This window comes from Petaurus breviceps, unplaced genomic scaffold (assembly GCF_028583685.1).
Source record: "Petaurus breviceps papuanus isolate PSGF00001 unplaced genomic scaffold, PetGlider_PUasm1.0 90823, whole genome shotgun sequence".
Taxonomy (NCBI): domain Eukaryota; kingdom Metazoa; phylum Chordata; class Mammalia; order Diprotodontia; family Petauridae; genus Petaurus; species Petaurus breviceps.
The window spans coordinates 2,642,053-2,661,307 of NW_027187352.1; the positions used below are offsets into that span (position 1 = coordinate 2,642,053).

Below are 19,255 nucleotides of genomic sequence, written 5' to 3' on the forward strand. Positions count from 1 at the left end.
AATTCAATCATCCTCATTTTACAGATAAAACTGAGGCTCAGGTAAGTGAATTGTCCAAGGGTCACAAGTCAAGTGTCAGAATAGGATAGACGTTCAAGAACAGTGCTCTTTTAATAAATCTACATTCAGAAAGATGGCTTGGTGAAGTATTAATAATATCTAAGCTCAAAAAATTCAATGTAAGTTTCTAGGCTGCTTTGGACCAAGTCTTTATTTAAGAGGATGAATTATTCAGAAATGAAAAATATAGAACAGATAATGTGCTTTATTTTTTAATCATAAAAGAGAAGTTTATATCTATAGAAAACTTTCATTTACAAAGCACTTTCCTCTTGAAACATGTAAGGAAGACGGTGCAATTATTAACTCTGCCAATTAAGATGAGATATCTGAAGTTCAGAAGGACTGAGTCGTTTTCCCAGAATGACATATCCAGTAAGTGTTAAGCAATAGAGGGTTTAAGATTGCAAATTCAATGCTATTCCCACAATACTCAAAGCCTCTCTATGTATCTATAGTGAGATATATATGTTACCTCCCCATAGATACATTGAAAAAAAAAACCATTAATGCACAAGGGACTTACAGAGAAGAACATGTCCCAAAACAAGCAAATTATCGTACTTTGTGGTCAGGGCTAGTCAAGAAACTGTAATGGAAGTAAGCCTTGAGCTAACTATTAAAGAACAAGGAGAATTTGGCACACACAAAAAATGGAGCAGTCCTCATCATGAACATCAAATAATTTAGCCTGAGTAAAACAGGCTCTAGACAGACAAGATGAAAAATCAGAGCAGGAGGGTAGAAATGGAAAGTAAAAAACTTGTAAAGTCAATACCAACTATCAGACATTTCCCATGTATATGACTGACAAGATATAGAAAGATTCTACAAAGGAAGGAACATCACATAAACCAAATTACATATTTAAAATTCAATGCTGGTTATACCCTAGCATTGTACTTTTGGATATTAAAAAAAAAAAAACAGTAATAAACTTGAATTTCAATACTGAAAAATGTCAAGGTTACTCAGCAGAATAATAATGAAGAAAGTTGGAGCTTAAAGGACTTATATTAGAGTTTAATTGCTCATATAGGTACATTCAGTCAGTATTACTTGAAGCTCTTCCTGATTCCCCCATTCATTGCTAGTGCCTTCCCTCTGAGATTATTTCCAATTTAACCTGTATATGTCTTGTTTGTACATGGTTGTTTGCTTGTTGTCATTAGGCAGTGAACTGCTTGAGAACGGGGACTGTTTTCTTACTTTCTTTGTATCTATCCTTAGCCCTTAGTACAGGGTCTAACATACAGATGGCACTAAATAATGCTTGTTTACTTGAAGATAGACAAAAGATGTTGAAAAAAAATCCAGAGGTATCAAACTCACAGCCTGCAAAACTCCTGAGTGTGAACTGAACCAGATTAAAATGTAATTAGAAAATGTTTAACAAAATAAATAAAAATACAAGGCAACATAGATACTGTCAATTTGTGATTTTCTGAGTCAATATGCTGTCCCTAGGGATCCCTTTCTATTGGAGTTTAACACCTTCACTTAGATGAATAACCATAGGAGGTCAAATAATTTTGTTATAAATTAGTGCTCTGTCTGGAAAATCTCAGAAAAGACTCACTTCACACTCATCCCCCCCCCCCCACACACACATTTTATTTCTGGTTATTGGGGGTGGGGGAGTTAACAGGTGAAGCAAAATCCATTCTTATTGATTAAAAAACTAGGAATGCAATATCTTGCATGAGTAATTAGTTACAGAAAAGATAAATGACTTCTCAGAAACAACTTTAAATCAATCTTAGAAGCAAGAAATGGTAAAATATTGAAGTAGCAGTCAAAATATTTAGATAATCTACCAACCTTAGTAAAAACACAAGTTATACAACTATAAACACCCAAAATGCCAATCAGTAAAGATTTCCAGCTGACCAGGAAAATATCATTATTTTGTCCAATGCCAGGTACAAAATAGTAAGTCTTCAATAAATACTTATTGCAGAGATACAGGTGCACACACATGCACACACCCTTACTTTCATACAGAGAACAAGGACCCTATTTTATCTATTCTTCAGTTAAAGGCTTAAGACCTTACCTAGTAATCTTTTAAAAATAAGATTTAGTATTAATATCTGTATTTATATATCACAATAATTTTCCTATTTACCCTTCTCAACTCTTCCTTGCAACAATAAAAAATCATTAAGCAAAACCAACCAGGCCAATACAGCAATTGAGTCTATTGGCATATTAAGCTCTCCTAAACATCTAATCTCTGGATATTTTAAATATTTGTCATTCTATTTGAGTTCAGTTGACCTTTTGCTTTTAAAAATGTACATCATTTCAGTCACTATGCATATTCTTCTAGTTCTGCTTACTTCATTTTCTATCAGTTCATATAAGTCTTCCCACTTTTCTCTGAATTCCTCATGGTAAGTGACCAATCAATAATCATATATTGCTTATTATATACCAGGCACAGTGCTAAGAAAAGGGAATACAAATTGTTTCTTAAGGCATAATACTATCCCATTATGTTCAAATACCAAATTTTGTTACACAATACTCACAGTCAAGATGTATCCCCACTGTTTCCAGTTTTTTGCAACCACAAAAAGGACAACTATGAATATTTTGATGAAAATAGGACCTTTCTTCTTACCTTTGACTTCCCTAGCATAATCAATCTGTAAGCCAATTGCTCTACTGACAAAATACTGTTTGTGCAAGGCTTGTCACAATTTCCAGGGAAGGAACAGTGCAACTGACAGTAATATCCTGCTTCCCTAGTCAGCTCAGGGACTTGACTATCTCAAATACCCCCTTTCCCTCAGCAATTGAAGACCAATCATCTCAAAGCTTCCAGGAAATGAATAAAGTTCACATTCATTCAACAATTTTCTATCATACGCAAAGCTCTGTGCTTAAGTAGTGGGGTGGAGAGGTTGATAGATATGAAAACAGATATGAAATAGGGTCTAACCTCAAAGAGCTTATAATCTAATAAGGATTATTAGAAATACATGCATATCAATAACTATAATTCAAAAGTGAGTGAAATAAATGCAAAGAAGCAGACTTGGTAAAGTGCTCCTCAATATTTGAGAAGGCAAAGTTTCTCAGTGAAGTTGGAAACTCCTCAGCTGATGTGGGTCACAACCACATATATCACTTCTGGGTTAACATTCTCAAACTCATTTTATTACCTAACTTTAAAATTCCTCCTACTTTGACCCAGCAATGCCACTTCTCGGGCTATATCCCAGAGAGATCATACAAGTGGGAAAAAGACCCATATGTACAAAAATATATTTAGAGCAGCTCTTTTTGTGGTGGCAAAGAATTGGAAATCAAGGGGATGCCCATCAATTGGAGAATAACTAAACAAGTTGTGAAATATGAATGTAATGTGCTATAAGAAATGAGGGAACAGAAGGACTTCAAAATAACCTGAAGAGATTTATATAAACTGATGCTGAGTGAGGGGAGCAGAACCTGGAGAACACTGTACACAATTACAGACATATCCATATCTGTGATGACTGACTTTGATAGATTGGGCTCCCCTGAGCAATACAAGGTTATAAGACAACTCCAAAGGATTGATTATTGAAAAGGCTATCCACAACCAGATAAAGAATTACAGAGTCTGAACGCAGATATTGAAGCAAACTACTTACTCTCTCTTTTTCATTTTATTTTGTTTCTTCTTTCTTGGTATTCATTCCATTGGTTAAAATTCTTTACAACTTGACTAATGTTTAATGTGAAGGTATGTAGAACCTATATCGGATTGCATGCCACCATGGAGGGCATGGGGGAGAAAATTTGCAACTCAAAAATTTGTGGAACTGAATGTTGTCAACTAATAGTAAATAAAGAAAAAAATTCTTCTAGTCAAGGAATCTGACCTATAGTAATGATAGTTACTCAGACTGTAACCTATAGGAAGCAACCATCTTCCCAACCTGATCAACTTTATCTGACTTCCCTAAATATAGTGACTATGAAAGATGGTGTCCATTATTTCCATATTCATGTTTCACATCCCAGTGCAATCATTGGTAATGCACAACTACATTATATGGGCCCCTAAGTACTATGAGTCTTCAGTTCCCACATACATAACAAGTTCTAGATTAAGTCCAAAACGGTCAAAAAAGTATCATCTTAGGCTTTATTAATAAAGACATACTGTCCAGCACAACAGTCCCGTAGTACTCTGTCCCATTTTTACCAAAATATCCATAGCCAAATGGGGTACATCTTGCCTGGGGGGATTTGTTAAACAAAATTTAGTATCTGAGCTAGGGCAGTATATTCAATTATTGGCATCACATTTTAGGAAGAATAACATGAACTTGGACAGCTTCAAAAGGAGAATTGCCTGGAGGAAAAGGGGTTCTAGATCATGCCATTCAAGGTTCAACTGAAGGAACTGGGGATGATAAGCCTCAAAGAGACTTAAGGCAGGATCATTTCAAGTATTTCAAATGTTGTCATGAGTGAAAGGATTAAACCTGCACTTGGTCCAAAAGACAGAACTAGAAAATGGGAAGAATTTACAAAGAAACAAACCTAAGCTTCACATAAGGAAAAACTTGCTAATAATTAGATACTAAAAAAACAAATTCCACCCCAAAAAGCTGCCCCTTATCAAAACTGGACTTGTCAAGAACACTGCAGAGAAAGTCTTGCTCAGACATGGGTTAGACTAGATGGCTTGTGATGTTCTTTCCAATTCTGTGATTCTGTGACACTGCAAGGATATTCAGTTGTACTTCCATCTGTACTATTTTTTTTTTTTTTTGCTGCTTTTTGGAAGGAGGAGGGCAGGGCAATTGGGATTAAGTGACTTGCTCAAGGTCACACAGTTAGTAAGTGTTAAGTGTCTGAGACTGGATTTGAACTGAGGTCCTCCTGACTCCAGGGCCAGTGCTCTATTCACTTCTGACACCTAACCACCCCTCCATCTGTACTCTTGAGACTAATCTTGTAATTCTTCTCTTTGTAATAAAAAATATTCTCCACTTGATTCAGTAAACACTTTTGACGCTTTAATAAGAGTTATGTATTCTTTCATATGCAATAAGACTTCTACTGATTGCCTAGCTTACCAGGAGAGATTGACTAGTCTTAGTTCATCTGTACTTGAAACCTAAATTCTATTATTTCACCAGAAGTTTACTATAAGGTCTGTAATAGAAGACCACCTTACACATAAAGAGAACTTTGGAGAAAAATCCTTTAATAAATTCAAATTTTTCAGGTTAAATACAAGAAAGACTAACAAAACAAATCCATGTCCTGGTGAGTAATAAGTAGGTTGTAACATATTACCAACAATTACTTTTGGGAAGATGTAAAAGATATCTGGAATATGAGTGAGTAAAAAAGTGGCCTTGCCATGTAACAAGGGCAATGTATAGGCAACCCAAGAGTTGTACTAGTTTAAAGGAGAGGAAAATCAACACGTTAAGCTGTTGTTGCTGTTTTTTGTCCTTCATTCTGGAAGAGGATCATGACATCAGGAAGGTGATACAATTACATGCAAATGAATTGGATTTAAGTGAGGGAGGGCTGTGCAATCACCAACCTCACTTTCTCATCAGGATGACTGGAGATGGCCCCATATGTTAAGTAAACTCTATAAAAGAAGGTTCATCAAAGGAGACTAAAGAGTGGTAGAAGCAGGAAAACAATGTCACAATTTGACAGTGTTAAAGACTACAGGGGAGTTTAGCCACAAAAAGGAAGAGAGATAGGTCCACAGCTAGAAGACTTTGAGTAAAGATTTTACAAGGAATTTGACTGGGAAAGGCATGAAAAATCTGGACTGAGATAAGATGATGTAAAATGGTAACTTGAGGGGATGGTAGCATCTAAAAAAGTTTGTTTTTTTTTTAAAGGATGGAGGAGACTTGGTTTGGCAAATTTGGAGGCAGTAAGGAAGGAACCTGATGAGGAAAAACCAAAAAGCCTTGGTATGTGGGAGGCAATATTCAAGACACAATCTACTAGAGAAAATGGGAGGGGTTGGGATCAATGGCACATGAAAGGGAAGGATGACCTCTGCAAGGAGAAAAACTACCTCTTAATCAGAAACTGGGGGAACACTGGAGAAAAGTGGAGAATGATATCAAAGGGTTTCATGATGAAGAGAATGGAAAAAGAGGGAGTTCACACTGAATTGCTTCAACTGGTCTGTGAAATGAGAGCTAAAGGCCTCCCTGCAAAAGAGGGGGAAGATGGAGGTGTGGAAGGCTTGAGGAGTCAGAAGATGTGGCATAGCTTCTGAATGAAGTAAGATGGGAAATCAATTAGGGAGAAAGAAATAAAAGGGTTAAGTTGTTACAGGGAGGACCTAGTTGAAGATAGGTAAGATGAATTTATGTTTATCCCGCCAATAAGATTATGTGACTTTCTCTAGTTCTGTTCAGCAATATATGAGTAGAAGCAGAGGTGGCAGATGGTGGGAAAAATCTAGGTCTGAGGTTTGGCAAGGAACCACAACTGGTCAAGGGGACAAGGCCAGTAGAGGACAGAGTAGAATTGAATTGGCTAAGTTCAGGGTCAAGATTTGTGAAAGTAAGGTAAGTGAAGTCAAAGCAGGAGCAAAGGCCTGAAAAAGTACTGAGAGGAGGGAGAGAGTCTGTAAGTCATAATGAGACTGAATAATAGATTTAGGACAGGTGAGGCCAAGGAAAAGATGGAATAATAGGAGTTTATGGTCAGATAGAAAAATGTCAGCTTTTAATTAAGAGGAATTCTCACAGGTAATGGTGAGATCCAGCGTCTGACCATCTCTATATGTAGCTTGAGGTAGAATGAAGGAGTAGGTCATAGGAATCTTAAGAGACCAGGGAATTGGGAGATTAGCGATGGGCTTATTACTTCCTTCCTATTTTCATCAAAACTCCAACAAACCAATTTGGAAAACATTTCTGTAAAGTTCTAAGTTCCTTCAGCATTCATTGCAAGTGACTTTCCATTATCAATAAAACACTAACTAGAAAATTGGAATGTAAATTCATTGTTGGTGGAGTTGTAAAAGGATCCAACCACACTGGGGGGCAATTTGGAACTATGCCCAAAGAGCTACGAAAATGTGCATATCCTTTGAACCAGCAATACCACTTCTAAGGCTGTATCCCAAACAGATCATAAAAATGGGAAAAGAACCACATGCACAAAAATATTTATAGCAGCTCTTTTTGTGGTGGCCGAGAACTGGAAATTAAGGCGATGCTCATCAATTGGGGAATGACTGAACAAGTTGTGGTATATGAATGTAATGGAATAGTATCGTACTATAAGAAATGATGAACGTGGACTTCAGAAAAAAAAGACTTAGATGAACTGATGCTGAGTGAAGTGAGCAGAACCAGGAGAACATTGTACACAGTAATAGCCATATTGTGAAATGCCTAACTTTGATAGATTTAGTCCTTCTCAGCAACACAAGGACCTAAAACAATTCCAAAGGGCTCATGATAGAAAACTGACATCCAGAGAAAGAACTATGGAGTCTGAATGCAGAGCAAAGCAGACTGTTTTCTTTTTCATGACACCTTCCACTCAATCTAATTCTTCGACACAACATGACTAATGTGAAAATAGTTTATAGGAATGTACCTGTAGAGCCTATATCAGATTGTATGCCATCTTGGGGAGGGGGTAAGGGAAGGAGAGGGAGAAAATCTAAAACTTATGGAAGTGAATGCTGAAAACTAAAAATAAATAAACTTTAAAAAATAAAACACAAACTAATCAACACTTGCAGATCTCTTATGCAGTACTTGACAACTTTTCCCTATCCATCATGTTGCAACTAGAAAGAGTTAAGGATGGATAAAACAGAAAGGCAAACAATGTTGGAAAAATGAGGAGATGCTAGGTCAAATGAGGTACATGATAAATGATTCTCTACTTCAGGAAAAGTACTGATTCACAAGCAATGACATTTACATGTAGCAGAATCTGTGACAAACAAGATGCCAAAGCACTTCTGACTTTCAAGAAACAGTGCAGAAATCAAAAGAGTAAACAATTCATTCAACAACATGATTTTGGAATCAATTAAGCATATGTTACTAGAGTTTAATTAAATCCCACCGACTATCATGTAAAAAACATAAAACATATTTCCTTAAAGATTACTTTGGGGGTGGCTAGATGGTGCAGTGAATAGAGCACTGGCCCTGGAGTCAGGAGGTCCTGAGTTCAAATCCAGTCTCAGACACTTAACATAAAACTAGCTGTGTGACGTTGGGCAAGTCACTAAAAAAAAAAAAGAAAATTACTTTGTCTAATATATACAAAAGTTAGCTAAAAATTGCATTGTACGAATGTAATAGAATATTAATGCACCATAAGAAATTATGAATAGGAATCAAGGAAGCATGAATTTTCTATAAACTGATAAAGAATGAAGTTAGCAGTAACAGAAAAATATACACATACAGTAACTATAACCATGTACATGAAAATAATACAAAATTCAGACAAACTATGATAACTGTAATGAACGCTCTTAGTCCCAGAGAATATGGCTAACAGAAGATGAAACCCACTTCCTTCTTTTAGGAAGAGTTTGGGGGCTGAAGATGCATAATCTCTTGAAAGTGCTTTTTCAGATGAAGTTTACTGTGTGCTGTTGTTTTTTGTTCCATTTTTCTATGTAGAAAAGAGAAGCAAGGTCCTGGGAAAGGATGACAATGATGACAACAAGAGCTAGTATTTATATAGCATCTATTTTGTGTCAGGCATTATTCTAAGCACTTTACAAATATTGCCTCATTTGATTCTCACAACAACCCTTTAAGGTAAATGCTATTATTATCCCCATTTTGCAGATGAAGAAAATGAGGCAAATGGGGAGGGAAGCTATGTTGCAAGTGACTTGCCCAAGGTCACAAAGTATCTGAGGTCCACATCTGAATTCAGGTCTTTCTGACTCTAGGCCAGTGCTCTATGCACTGTTCCTCCTAACTGATCATGATGCAAAAACGAAATGCACCCACCCCCAAAAAAAAACCTTGAAAATTAAAGTTAACTATACCTACAACTTCATATAAAATTTTTGTCTTTGAAATATAGTACCTGTGATTGCTTTAAAAACTACATATAAAACGTGGAGTCTACTAAATATTCTATCACTTCTATCCATCCTTGTAACATCACTTAATATACTATATAGTATCCTAGAGGGAAAAAAATAAAATGTAGCACTCTCTTTTTATCAATGACAGACTTAGTTTAACAAGTCTCAAGCGATTTTTCTAAACTTACTGAAATGCAAAATCTTATGAAACATCAATACTTGCACTTTTCCTTCCCAAGCTAAGTGCTTTTATAAAAATTGCAAACTATTATCATTACCATTACTTATTTTATGTCCTTTGTAAACAACTATAACCAAAACCACAAGGTGTCATAGTCAATCTTAAACTTAACACTCACAATTTATGTTGCCAACATCTTCAGGGTTAAAAGGCTACTAATATGTTTACTGAGCTATATGACATGAAACAGAGCACACTGAAATATGGTGTATCAACAAGATTACTAGAAACCGAATTTTTGAATTCTAAGACTTAAAAGTAATTCATTATCACAAAAGAAGTAGCATGGATTCATAAAGCTTTTGTTAACAGGGGAGAAGAAAGGAAATACACCCTGAGAACCTAAATAGTTCATATAACATTGAAAACAAACAGCTATATTTTCATCTCAAAATAACATCTAACTTAAAATTTTATAGCATAAAAAGTATGAGCCTACAAAGAAAAATATGGTCAATTTAGCCTAAGTTTAAGAATTTAAGGCCCTAAAATATGCAGTAGTAATCAAAACAACATCATCCCCAAAATTCTGATGAAACCTGCTCATATTTTAATAGTAAAAAAGACCTATAATTAAGGCTAAAATTTTCCTTAGAGAGACATAAATTAATGGTTTTTTCAAACAAACTAAATAGCTTTACATCACGTCAAGAGGCAAGCAATGACATCCCCAGAGTGCACAAGAGGCACTTTACAATCTACACATCAATATTTACTTGAGAAGGTTATTTTATACTCATATTAGGCCTAAAAATGCTATAAAATGGCGGGACCAGGAACTTCATACATACTAATACCTGGTAACTCACCTAAACACAAGCCTAAACTTGCTTCCTATAAATGTGTAAGTCAAACATTTCCTCTGTTCACTACATAAAAAAAAAACCCAATAATTTGTTCATAAAGGAAGAAAAAAATGTTCTTGATTAGGTTCATAGAATGAGGCATAAAAATTTGATGGGCACTTTTCAACCGCTAATCCATTTTGGGGCTACAGAACTTCCAAATGTATGGATCTAATTGAAAATTATATTTCTGAATTTGGTATCAGTATTGTCTTCCAGTCATTTCTATGGCAGGCACTAATTTTCCTGACATCTTGACTCTTAAAGATAAAAATAGGGGAAACCGGATAATGAAGCAATAGGTGGTATGTAATCCTTTTCCTCTCCAAATTAAATAATTAGGTATCAAGTTCATGCTATGAAACTGAATTATAGTATAAAAAAACTGCCACACAAAGTAACCTTAGAGACAACCATTATAAAATTAAAATCTTGAAGGCTAATTCGGAGAACTAACCTAGGCAAACACCAAAAGGAAATCTTATTTGTGGAATTATTAATACTTAAGACTTAAGCATTAAGCCACTTAAAATTTCAGCTAAGTATCACTTCTTAAAATTTAAATAACAAGATCACTGACACTCTGCTTCATCCCTTCCTATCCCTCCAAAAACAAGTTGGTTGGCTGTGTATTTTTACCCCAACAGAACTTGTATCAAACCATCTCTCACAAGAACCGTAAACATATTTATAACTGGAAAATACTCTAATAGAAATTAATAATTAATGATTATCCGTATGTCCCTATGGGCAGGAGAATCAGACACTGGTTGATGTGGGGAGGAAAAGGGGGGGGGGGCAAAGGTGAGAAATTCCAAGTAAATGAATCATGACAAGGCATCAGGCGGTGATGGGGGGGAGAGCAATCAAAAGTACTAAAAAATCCTAAGTGAGGAAATGAAAAGTCAAGAGAAGAATTTTGAGATTTTTAATATGTCACTGCCTAACCCTTCTATCTCCAAGGGCAGTGCCACCTACGAAAACCCCTAATATCACTGCCCAATTCCGGGAGAATTTTGTTCCAACCCTCCCCAGGGAGATAGCAATCCAGAGACATTCCAGCCCCCGCCCCATCCTCAAGCACGTACGACAAGATCCTCATTTCCAAAGGCCAAAGGGGGGGGGGGGTAGGGGTGGAGGAAGGGGCAACGCCCAGAACCCACCCGGATCCCTATAAAGCTTCTATCTTGGTGGGTCATATAAAGGCGCTGGGCTCACAGGCCTAACAGGGAGGGCCAAGAGAAATAAAGACAGATAACACCTAGACTATGGAACCCCTATAAGGGAAGAGGGAGGAAACGATGGGTGAAGAGACTGAGAAATGGAGGAGAGAGCCAGAGAAAGATAGGGTAGGGGTCCAAGTGGGAGGAGACGATCTGCGGGAAAAAGACTGACCCAAGCGGAAGAGACAGACGTGAATCCTGAACTGAGAAAAGCAGCGCGCAGCGGGGAAGAGCAAGCGAGCGAGCTGGGTCCGCGGACATCCCCAAGGTCTGGCAGTCACCTGCACACAGTAGGAGCTTAGAGCCCGTTTCTGCTGGAACAGAAAGGAGCTGGGGAAAAGGTAGATTCCTCAGCAGCGAAAGCGGACAAGCGGCGTTGGAAACGGGGAGAGGAAGGAAAGGAGACGGGAAAGGGGGGGCGGAGGGCGAGGTGGAGCACAGGCCCAGGAGAAGCCGGGAAGGGAGGAATGCAAGGCAGTGGGTGGGCACAAGGAGGCGAGGAGGAGGGCAGCCGGACGGAGGCCGCGGGAGCGGGGGCGCAGAGTGGGGAGAGGAACGGCAGCTCACGGGCATTGGCCGGGGCCAGGCCAAGGAGGAGCGCAGCCGGGCGGGCCCCGCAGCGCAGGGCTGGGGGCGGCAGACGTCGCTCACTCACCGCTCTGCTCCCCCAAGAACACCAGCTTGAATTTCCTCAGGGGGTTTCCGAAGTCCCCTCCAGCAGACATGATGGAGCCGGAGCCGCCGCCTCAGCCCAGCGATCTCCTCAGGCCCCGTGGGCTCCCCGCAGCTCCAGAGACGTAGGGAGGAGGAGCGGCAGGGATCCTGCAAAGATGCGGGTGGAGACGGACAGACCGACGAGGAGATGGGGGGGTGGAGGGACGGGCGACAGCGACAGGCGGGGGGGTGGGGTCGGAGTCGGCCTCGCACGGCTCAGAGGGAGGCGGCAGGCGGCGCCGCCCTTCCGCACGACCGGCTACCCGAGGGAGATGAGCGGAGGGGACCGACGGCGCCGCAGCAGCTCCTCGCTCTCTTTTCCCACAGAGCCCTGAGACCCACCGCCGCCGCTGCAGCCGGACCTGCTCAAGTGCGCGAGCCTCTCCGCCGAGGCGCGCGAGCGTGACAGCGTGACGTGCCGCGTGCGTGCGCGAGCGCGGGCGGGGCTGGCAGTCGGGAGCGCGCTCGCGGCCCACTAGCCTGCTCCCCAATTTCCCAGGCTCTGTGTTCACTCTGGGGCGAGCCACCTGGCCCGACCCTAAATGGAAAGGGGGAGGGTGGGGCTGACGAGGAGAAAGAGAGGAGGAGTTGACGGGCGTGGGGAAGGGGCGGGACAGAGGGAGGAGGAAAAGAAGGAGCAAGGAAGGAAGGAGCTTACGCCACACCTAGCGAGCCAGTAGAATGTGACCAAGGTAAATTTGTCCAATGACAGCGCGAAGGGAGAGGGCGGAGAACGCACGCAGAGCCATGGGCTCAGGGCAAGCGGGGGAAGAGGCTGTGGCGGCGCTAGGGCAGCCATGAAGAGTGTGGCAGAGGGGCGGGGCCAAGAGGCGCGGGCGGGGCCTGGCCGAGTCCGGCGGGAGGTCCGAACAAACTGACACAGACCCGAACGGTTCCAACGGCGGAGACCGCGCGCTACCTATGGACCCCTCCCCCACATACCCACTCCTCACCTCTTGCCCTGCAATAAGTGACTTGGGTCTGGAGTTCCTCGCTCGCCTTCTCCGCCCCCTTACCGACCCGCCCATCTACGGGTCTACGCCCAGCCCCCGGAAATAATCATAATAATGCTAGCATTCATAGAGCGCTTTAAGTTTGCCAAGCGCTTTAAAACGTGGATTAGCTCAGTTGGACCTCTCCAACCCCTAAACCAGGGCCTGGGCGTGCCCAGATTCAGATGCGTCAGAATCTCCCACCCAATGCTCTTTCCCCTCCCCTTCCCTTCACCTTGTCTCTCCCTCCTCCTTCCCCTGCATTTCCTCCCTAACCTCTTGCTTCGAAAAACGTTGGGGTTACATCCATATTCTCTAGTATTAATCTGCCCCGCCTACAGTTCTTCTCCACCCATATCCTTTCCTTCTCTCCGCCCACCCACCCCCCATTCCGTGGAATAAATCAATTCCTCCACCTTACCGGTATCTCCCTTTCTACTTAGGCTACTGTCCCATTCTGGCTGGAAATACCTGCTCTATCCTCTGTGCTCTCTTATGGCTGCCCTTCCCCACACCTCCCTTATGGTCGCCCAAATCCATCCCTTACCCCATCCTCTCACCCTTGTCTCCAGTTATTCCGTCCTGTTCAACTCTTCTGATCCCATTTGGGGTTTTCTTAACAAAGATAATAGAATCGTTTGCCATTTCCTACTCCAGCTCATTTTACAGATGAGGAAACTGAGGCAAACAGGCTTAAGTGATTTGCCCAGGGTCACACAGCTAGTAAGCATCTGAGGCCTCAAAGATAAGTATTCCCGGCTCCAGGCCCAGTGCTCTCTGTCCCTTTCTCCATATAACTGCCCCCCCAGCCATGTCATTTTACTCCTTTGTAAAATGAGAGGGTCTAGTTCTGACGTTCTGTGTTCTAAAGCAGAAGTGTCAAACATAGGTCCTAGGCCACAAGCAGCCTATCACAGTCTCGTGGAAATGTAATTGGGGGGCGGCCAGGTAGCACAGCGAGTAAGAGCACCGGCCCCAGTGTCGGATGACCTGGGGATTCCGGGCTCAGACACTTAGCATCCACCCAGAAACACCTGGCCGTGTAACCTTAAGCAAGTTACTTAACCCCAATTGCTTTAAAAAAAAATGTAATTGGGAAATATTTAGCAAAATAAAAATACAATAAAACATATCATTACATTTTAAAACTAAGTCAATATGGGATAAACAAAGATCCTTATATATGTATATGTTTCCCCTGTTTCTATTTAAGTTTGACACTGCTGGAATAGAGGACCTCCTAGCTCTGACATTCTGTGTTTTAAGGATGCTCCCAGTTGTCATTCTCTGATCTAAGGGCCCTCCCAGCTCTGCCATTCTGTGTTCTACTATCCCTAATGACTCTTACATTGTTTTCTAGGGCCCTTCCAACTCTGACATTCTGTGTTCTGCGTGTAACAACACACCAGCCAATGATGGCTAGATTCCTTACATATCTAAAATTCTATATTTTCATGTCTATTCCACCTTTAAATCCTGTGGTCCAGCTAAAATCTGTTGTCTTGGTGATCCAGCAGTGCAGGAACCATTCCTATGAGCCGCCTTTCCCAGCAAGGTTTCCTCCCTTCAGTTCAGCTCTGTGGAGAGACCTTGATGAGTTTGTCTCAAATGAGGTGAAGAAAAACCTGAGTCATGATTTAAACATTTCATTTCAAGTACAGTTAGGCAGCCCTGAGGAGTCCCTCCCACCAGAAACTGAAGATCTGGAATGGACATCACACACACACACACACACACCAGGAAAGAGCTCTTGCAACCAAACCAAGATGACAATTTTTTCCCCTTCTGATTGGTCCCAGTTTTTCATTGCCTTTCCTAAAATACCCATGGAGGTAGAGCTAAAATTACATGTCCTTTAGATCCTCTCCTGAATTTTATGAACCCCTCAGTCCTAAATGCTTTGGTCTATGGCTCTTCCAGACAGGTGGCAATGCTCTAGAGATAAGCTCCTTTGAACAAAGGTGTGGCCTGACCTTGTACCTACTTGAATCTGTTTTGATCTAAGGCTTTTAGCTACCCGGTAGTTTGCTTTGAAATAGTTATAGGCTGCAGTTGGCATAAAGCTGCATATTGTGCTGAGGTGTATATGTGATGCCTAAGCAATGCAGGAGGGGCCCTTAGGGGCTGTTGTAAATATAAAACTTAGTGAGACATACCTGCCTAGACAGGCTGGGGCAACTTGGTTCAATCAGCAAGGGCTGCCCATACCCCTCTAATTTGACAGTCAAATCTATGTCTCTAATTCTATTGTACAACTACTTCCATATTTTAAGAATCTAAATTGTGCGGGACCCTTCTCCTGCCACTGATGCAGAGAGCAAGCAGCCCCTCTGCACCCTGATTGATAACTTTCATGATTTACCAAGATAAAAACAAAAACCCATTAGCCAACTTTCTTGTAATCAGCCTCTTTGGATTGAGCTAGTTTTCCTTGCATGAGAGACATACAAGTAGTCAGTGTCCAACCTGATCTCAAATCGTTCCTAAATTATAGGACTATCCAGAGCTACCCCTCCCACACATGCACGTATGTATATGTATGTATAGACAATTCACTTCAGTAAATGTATTAAGCACCAACTGTGCCCAGTCATCTGCTTGGGGAAGGCAGGTTACCACATATATTCTGCATATACAAAATAAATAATATGTAGGAGTGGATAGGGAGGGTGCTGCACTTGGAATCAGCTGAGACATATTCCAACTCAATCCCTGATACTAATTGCTTGACATCGGGCAAGTCACTAAACTTTCCTGGGTCTCAGTTTCCTCCTCTGTAAAGTGGGGATAATAATACATGTATACTTCCCTCATAGAATGGTTGTAAGGTTTTGAGGAGATGATGTATATAAGGTGTTTTGTAAACCCTAAAATGATATATGGTATTATGTTAAATGATAATGGTCCCTGCCCTCAATAAGCTAATGGGAAATATCTCTACACAAATAATCCCCACACAAGGGGGCTTGCAATAGCACTCCTTCTTACCAACTCCTTAACGCCCAGCTTGTTCATTCATTCATACATCATCTCCATGAAGTTTTCTCTGGTTCCTCAACTGGACTGCATTTCTCCTATACTCCCATAGAAAAAATGGCATCTCTTCTATATTCCTGGAGCACCTTGCTTATTTCTCATGGGCTTGAGCACATTCTGCTCTGTACTGTAGCTACGCATGTAGTCAGAATACTGTGTGATCAGAGAAAAGCTGCTCCAATACGTCTGAATTTGGAGCTCCTCTGCCTGGAACATGCAGTCAACTAAACTCCTAACCTTAGAGTTATCTTTGACTCTTCCCTCTTCCTCACCTCCCACCTTCACTCAGTCACCGAGACCTATTGCCCCTACCTTTGGAGGTATTTCTTCTGTATTTCTTCTCCCCTCATGCCTCTAGTTTAGTCCCTCACCTCTTCTATAGAACTTTGTAATCATTTCTATAGGGACATTTGAGCCTGGGTTTCTCCTTTCAGTTCATCCTTCACATCAATACATGAATCATCTTCTTAGCACAATACTCTGATCACATCCCCGCTTCTACTCAAAATCTTGCAGTGACTTCCCATGGCTTGCCTAATAAAGTTTAAACTCTTTAGCCTATTATTCGAGAACCAATCCTCCCTTCCCCCTCCACCACAATTTGACTCTAACACATTTTTCCACTTTTGTCTCATACACTCCCCTTCACATACTTCTACTGAACTATTCTCTGCCCCTCACCCCTTCCTGTCATGCTGTTAAGATCCATTGCTGGGACTAATGGACTTTTGTGGAAGAATTATAATGAGTCAGCCAGGACTGAAAGCAATGGGTCATTTTATATGGTGTATCTAAGGAGAGTCCATGTACTGAAGCAGCAGCTGACACTGTCAAATTAGGACAGTTCCCAAACCCCTCTTCACTGAGGCTGACTGGGACCTCCAAAGCAAGACTGGGAAGGTAAAGGAAGGGACAACCAGACATGGCACCAAGAAGCCTTTGACATAATGTTCTTCAAGGCCATGGCAAGTGAGATAGTTCATAATGGTCTATCAAGAGGAAACTCCAAGATCATTACACCAGTCTCTCGATGGAGCTACTGGATCCATTTTCTTTTTAATCTCTAATTTTTTAATTTATTAAATATTTTATAAACAATAAAAAATATCCCATACACACAGCAGAACACAAAAAAGGATTCCATTTGAAGCCATTAATCTCCATTTCCTATCATTTAAAAAATATGCATATAATAGATTATACCCATGACATAAAACCATCTTGTTCATCTGTGCTTCCTTCTGAACTGTTCTCTGCATTAAAAAAAAAAGGTTATAATGGTGGTCTTTTTAGGGGGTGTCACTATTGTTCCCCTCCCCCTAACTACCCAATTAACTGAAAGGCAAAAATAATCCATACAGTAGCCATATACAAAAACAATCTACTTTGTGTCCATAACCTCCCTCTAAAGAGTTTGTTTTTGTTTTTTTATTTTAAACTTAATCATCAACAAACACAAACATTTCAACATAAAAAGAACAAGAAAGGGGTTTGATTAAAAAAAACACTGAACTTTTGTACAGTTACAGATACAATATATACACAGAAATATATATGTATACACATATACAAATTTAACAAGACTTCGCAAAGTTGCTCTGTAACCTCTTCTATACTTTTTTGTTTTCTGTGTGTCAAAAGAGATATTATATTGATGCTCTTTTGGGAAATATCTATGACTACCCATTTATCCCCTCCCCCAGTAGAAGTCATTTCTTGTAACAAATGCAAATAACCCAAAAAAACAAACCGGAACATTGCCTGTACCTGACAACATGTGTCTCCACCTGCACATCTAGTACATCACCTCCCTTTCAAGGAGTGGAAGGTATGTTCCAAAAGACCTATGATGAAACAAAACCAGTGGTTTTTCTGAACTACAGCAACTGCCCTCTCATCTCAGTGCCTTTAGGTTTAAAACAGACTCCCATTCCCACTGAATCTTTTGTATCACAATCATTTTCATAGCTGTCTAATCACCTAAGAGATTGAAATACCTTGAGGGAAGGGTCTGTGTCATGCCTTACATGTAGTAAATGCTTAATAAAGATTTTTTTGAGCAATTTGAGCATGTTGATTGCTATCTCCCCTCCACCTCAACCAGCTTCCACCCAATCTTATACTTTGAACAGTCACTCAAAGCCTTAGCTCAAAAATATTTAGGTTTCCAACAAGTATTTACTGAGTAAACACTTACTGTGTGAAGCACCATGCTAGCATAGCACATACTACCAGAGCTACGAAAATAAATAGCATGGTCCCTAAACACATGGAGTTGACAGAGCATAGTATATTGCCACCTATATGCTTATTATCCCACGTATAGTATTTGAGCCCTGGTTGTAATAGAACCATGGAATGTAGAAGTGGAAAGAACCACAGGGCCCAGTTAATCCAACCCATACCTGAGCAAGAATCTTCCCTACGACCTCTCTGACAAGTGGTCTTCCAGCTTCTTCTTGAGATCCTTCAATGAGGGAGAACTCCACCTCCCAAGGCTTCTGGTTCTGCCATCTAGGGCCAAACAGAATAAGTCTACTCCCTCTTTCCCTTGAAGTAGCTTTTAGAGATTTAGGGTTCATGTTCCCCAAAGTCTTCTCTTTTACAAAATAAATAAGCCTAGTTCTTCCAACTCATTCCCATATAGCATGGTCTCTAAATTCTTCACCATCCTACTCACCTCCTCTGAACCCCGTCCATTCTGTCTGTGTCATTTCTAAGGTACAGCTCCCAAACAGAACTGAGTATTCCAGATGTGTCTGACCAGGACAGAGAAGAAATGGACCATCACCTCCCTCGATGCTGCTTATCTCAGAATGGATACCTATGTGCCATCAACATTAAAGCTGTTCTAACATTTTTTTAATGCATTTATGGGGCAGCAAAGTGGCGCAGTGAAACAGCACTGGCCCTGGAGTTAGAAGGACCTGAGTTCAAATATGACCTCAAACACTTGGCACGCTTACTAGCTGTGTGACCTTGGGCAAGTCACTTAGCCCCAATTGCCTTGCCTTCCCCCTCAAGAAAAAAAAATGCAGTTATGGGTAAATTGTACATATCTGTATTGTTGGAGAAAG

General features: G+C 40.6%; 1 protein-coding gene across 4 annotated transcripts in view; it reads right to left on the reverse strand.

The window, feature by feature from the left end:
- RAB6A (RAB6A, member RAS oncogene family) overlaps positions 1-13,270 on the reverse strand; it is an 84,168-nt gene extending 70,898 nt beyond the window's left edge. Inside the window, exon 1 of one of the 4 annotated variants that reach the window (XM_069070820.1) lies at positions 13,104-13,270. Coding sequence is in view for 2 of the 4 variants with exons in the window: in XM_069070818.1 (XP_068926919.1) it covers positions 12,092-12,161 (70 nt within the window). In the remaining 2 variants the exon portion in view is untranslated. Of the gene's footprint in view, positions 1-12,091; positions 12,553-13,103 lie in introns of those variants that run through there. The other 3 variants (XM_069070819.1, XM_069070818.1, XM_069070817.1) reach the window with 3 other exon arrangements.
- Between the last annotated feature and the right edge of the window lie 5,985 nt (positions 13,271-19,255).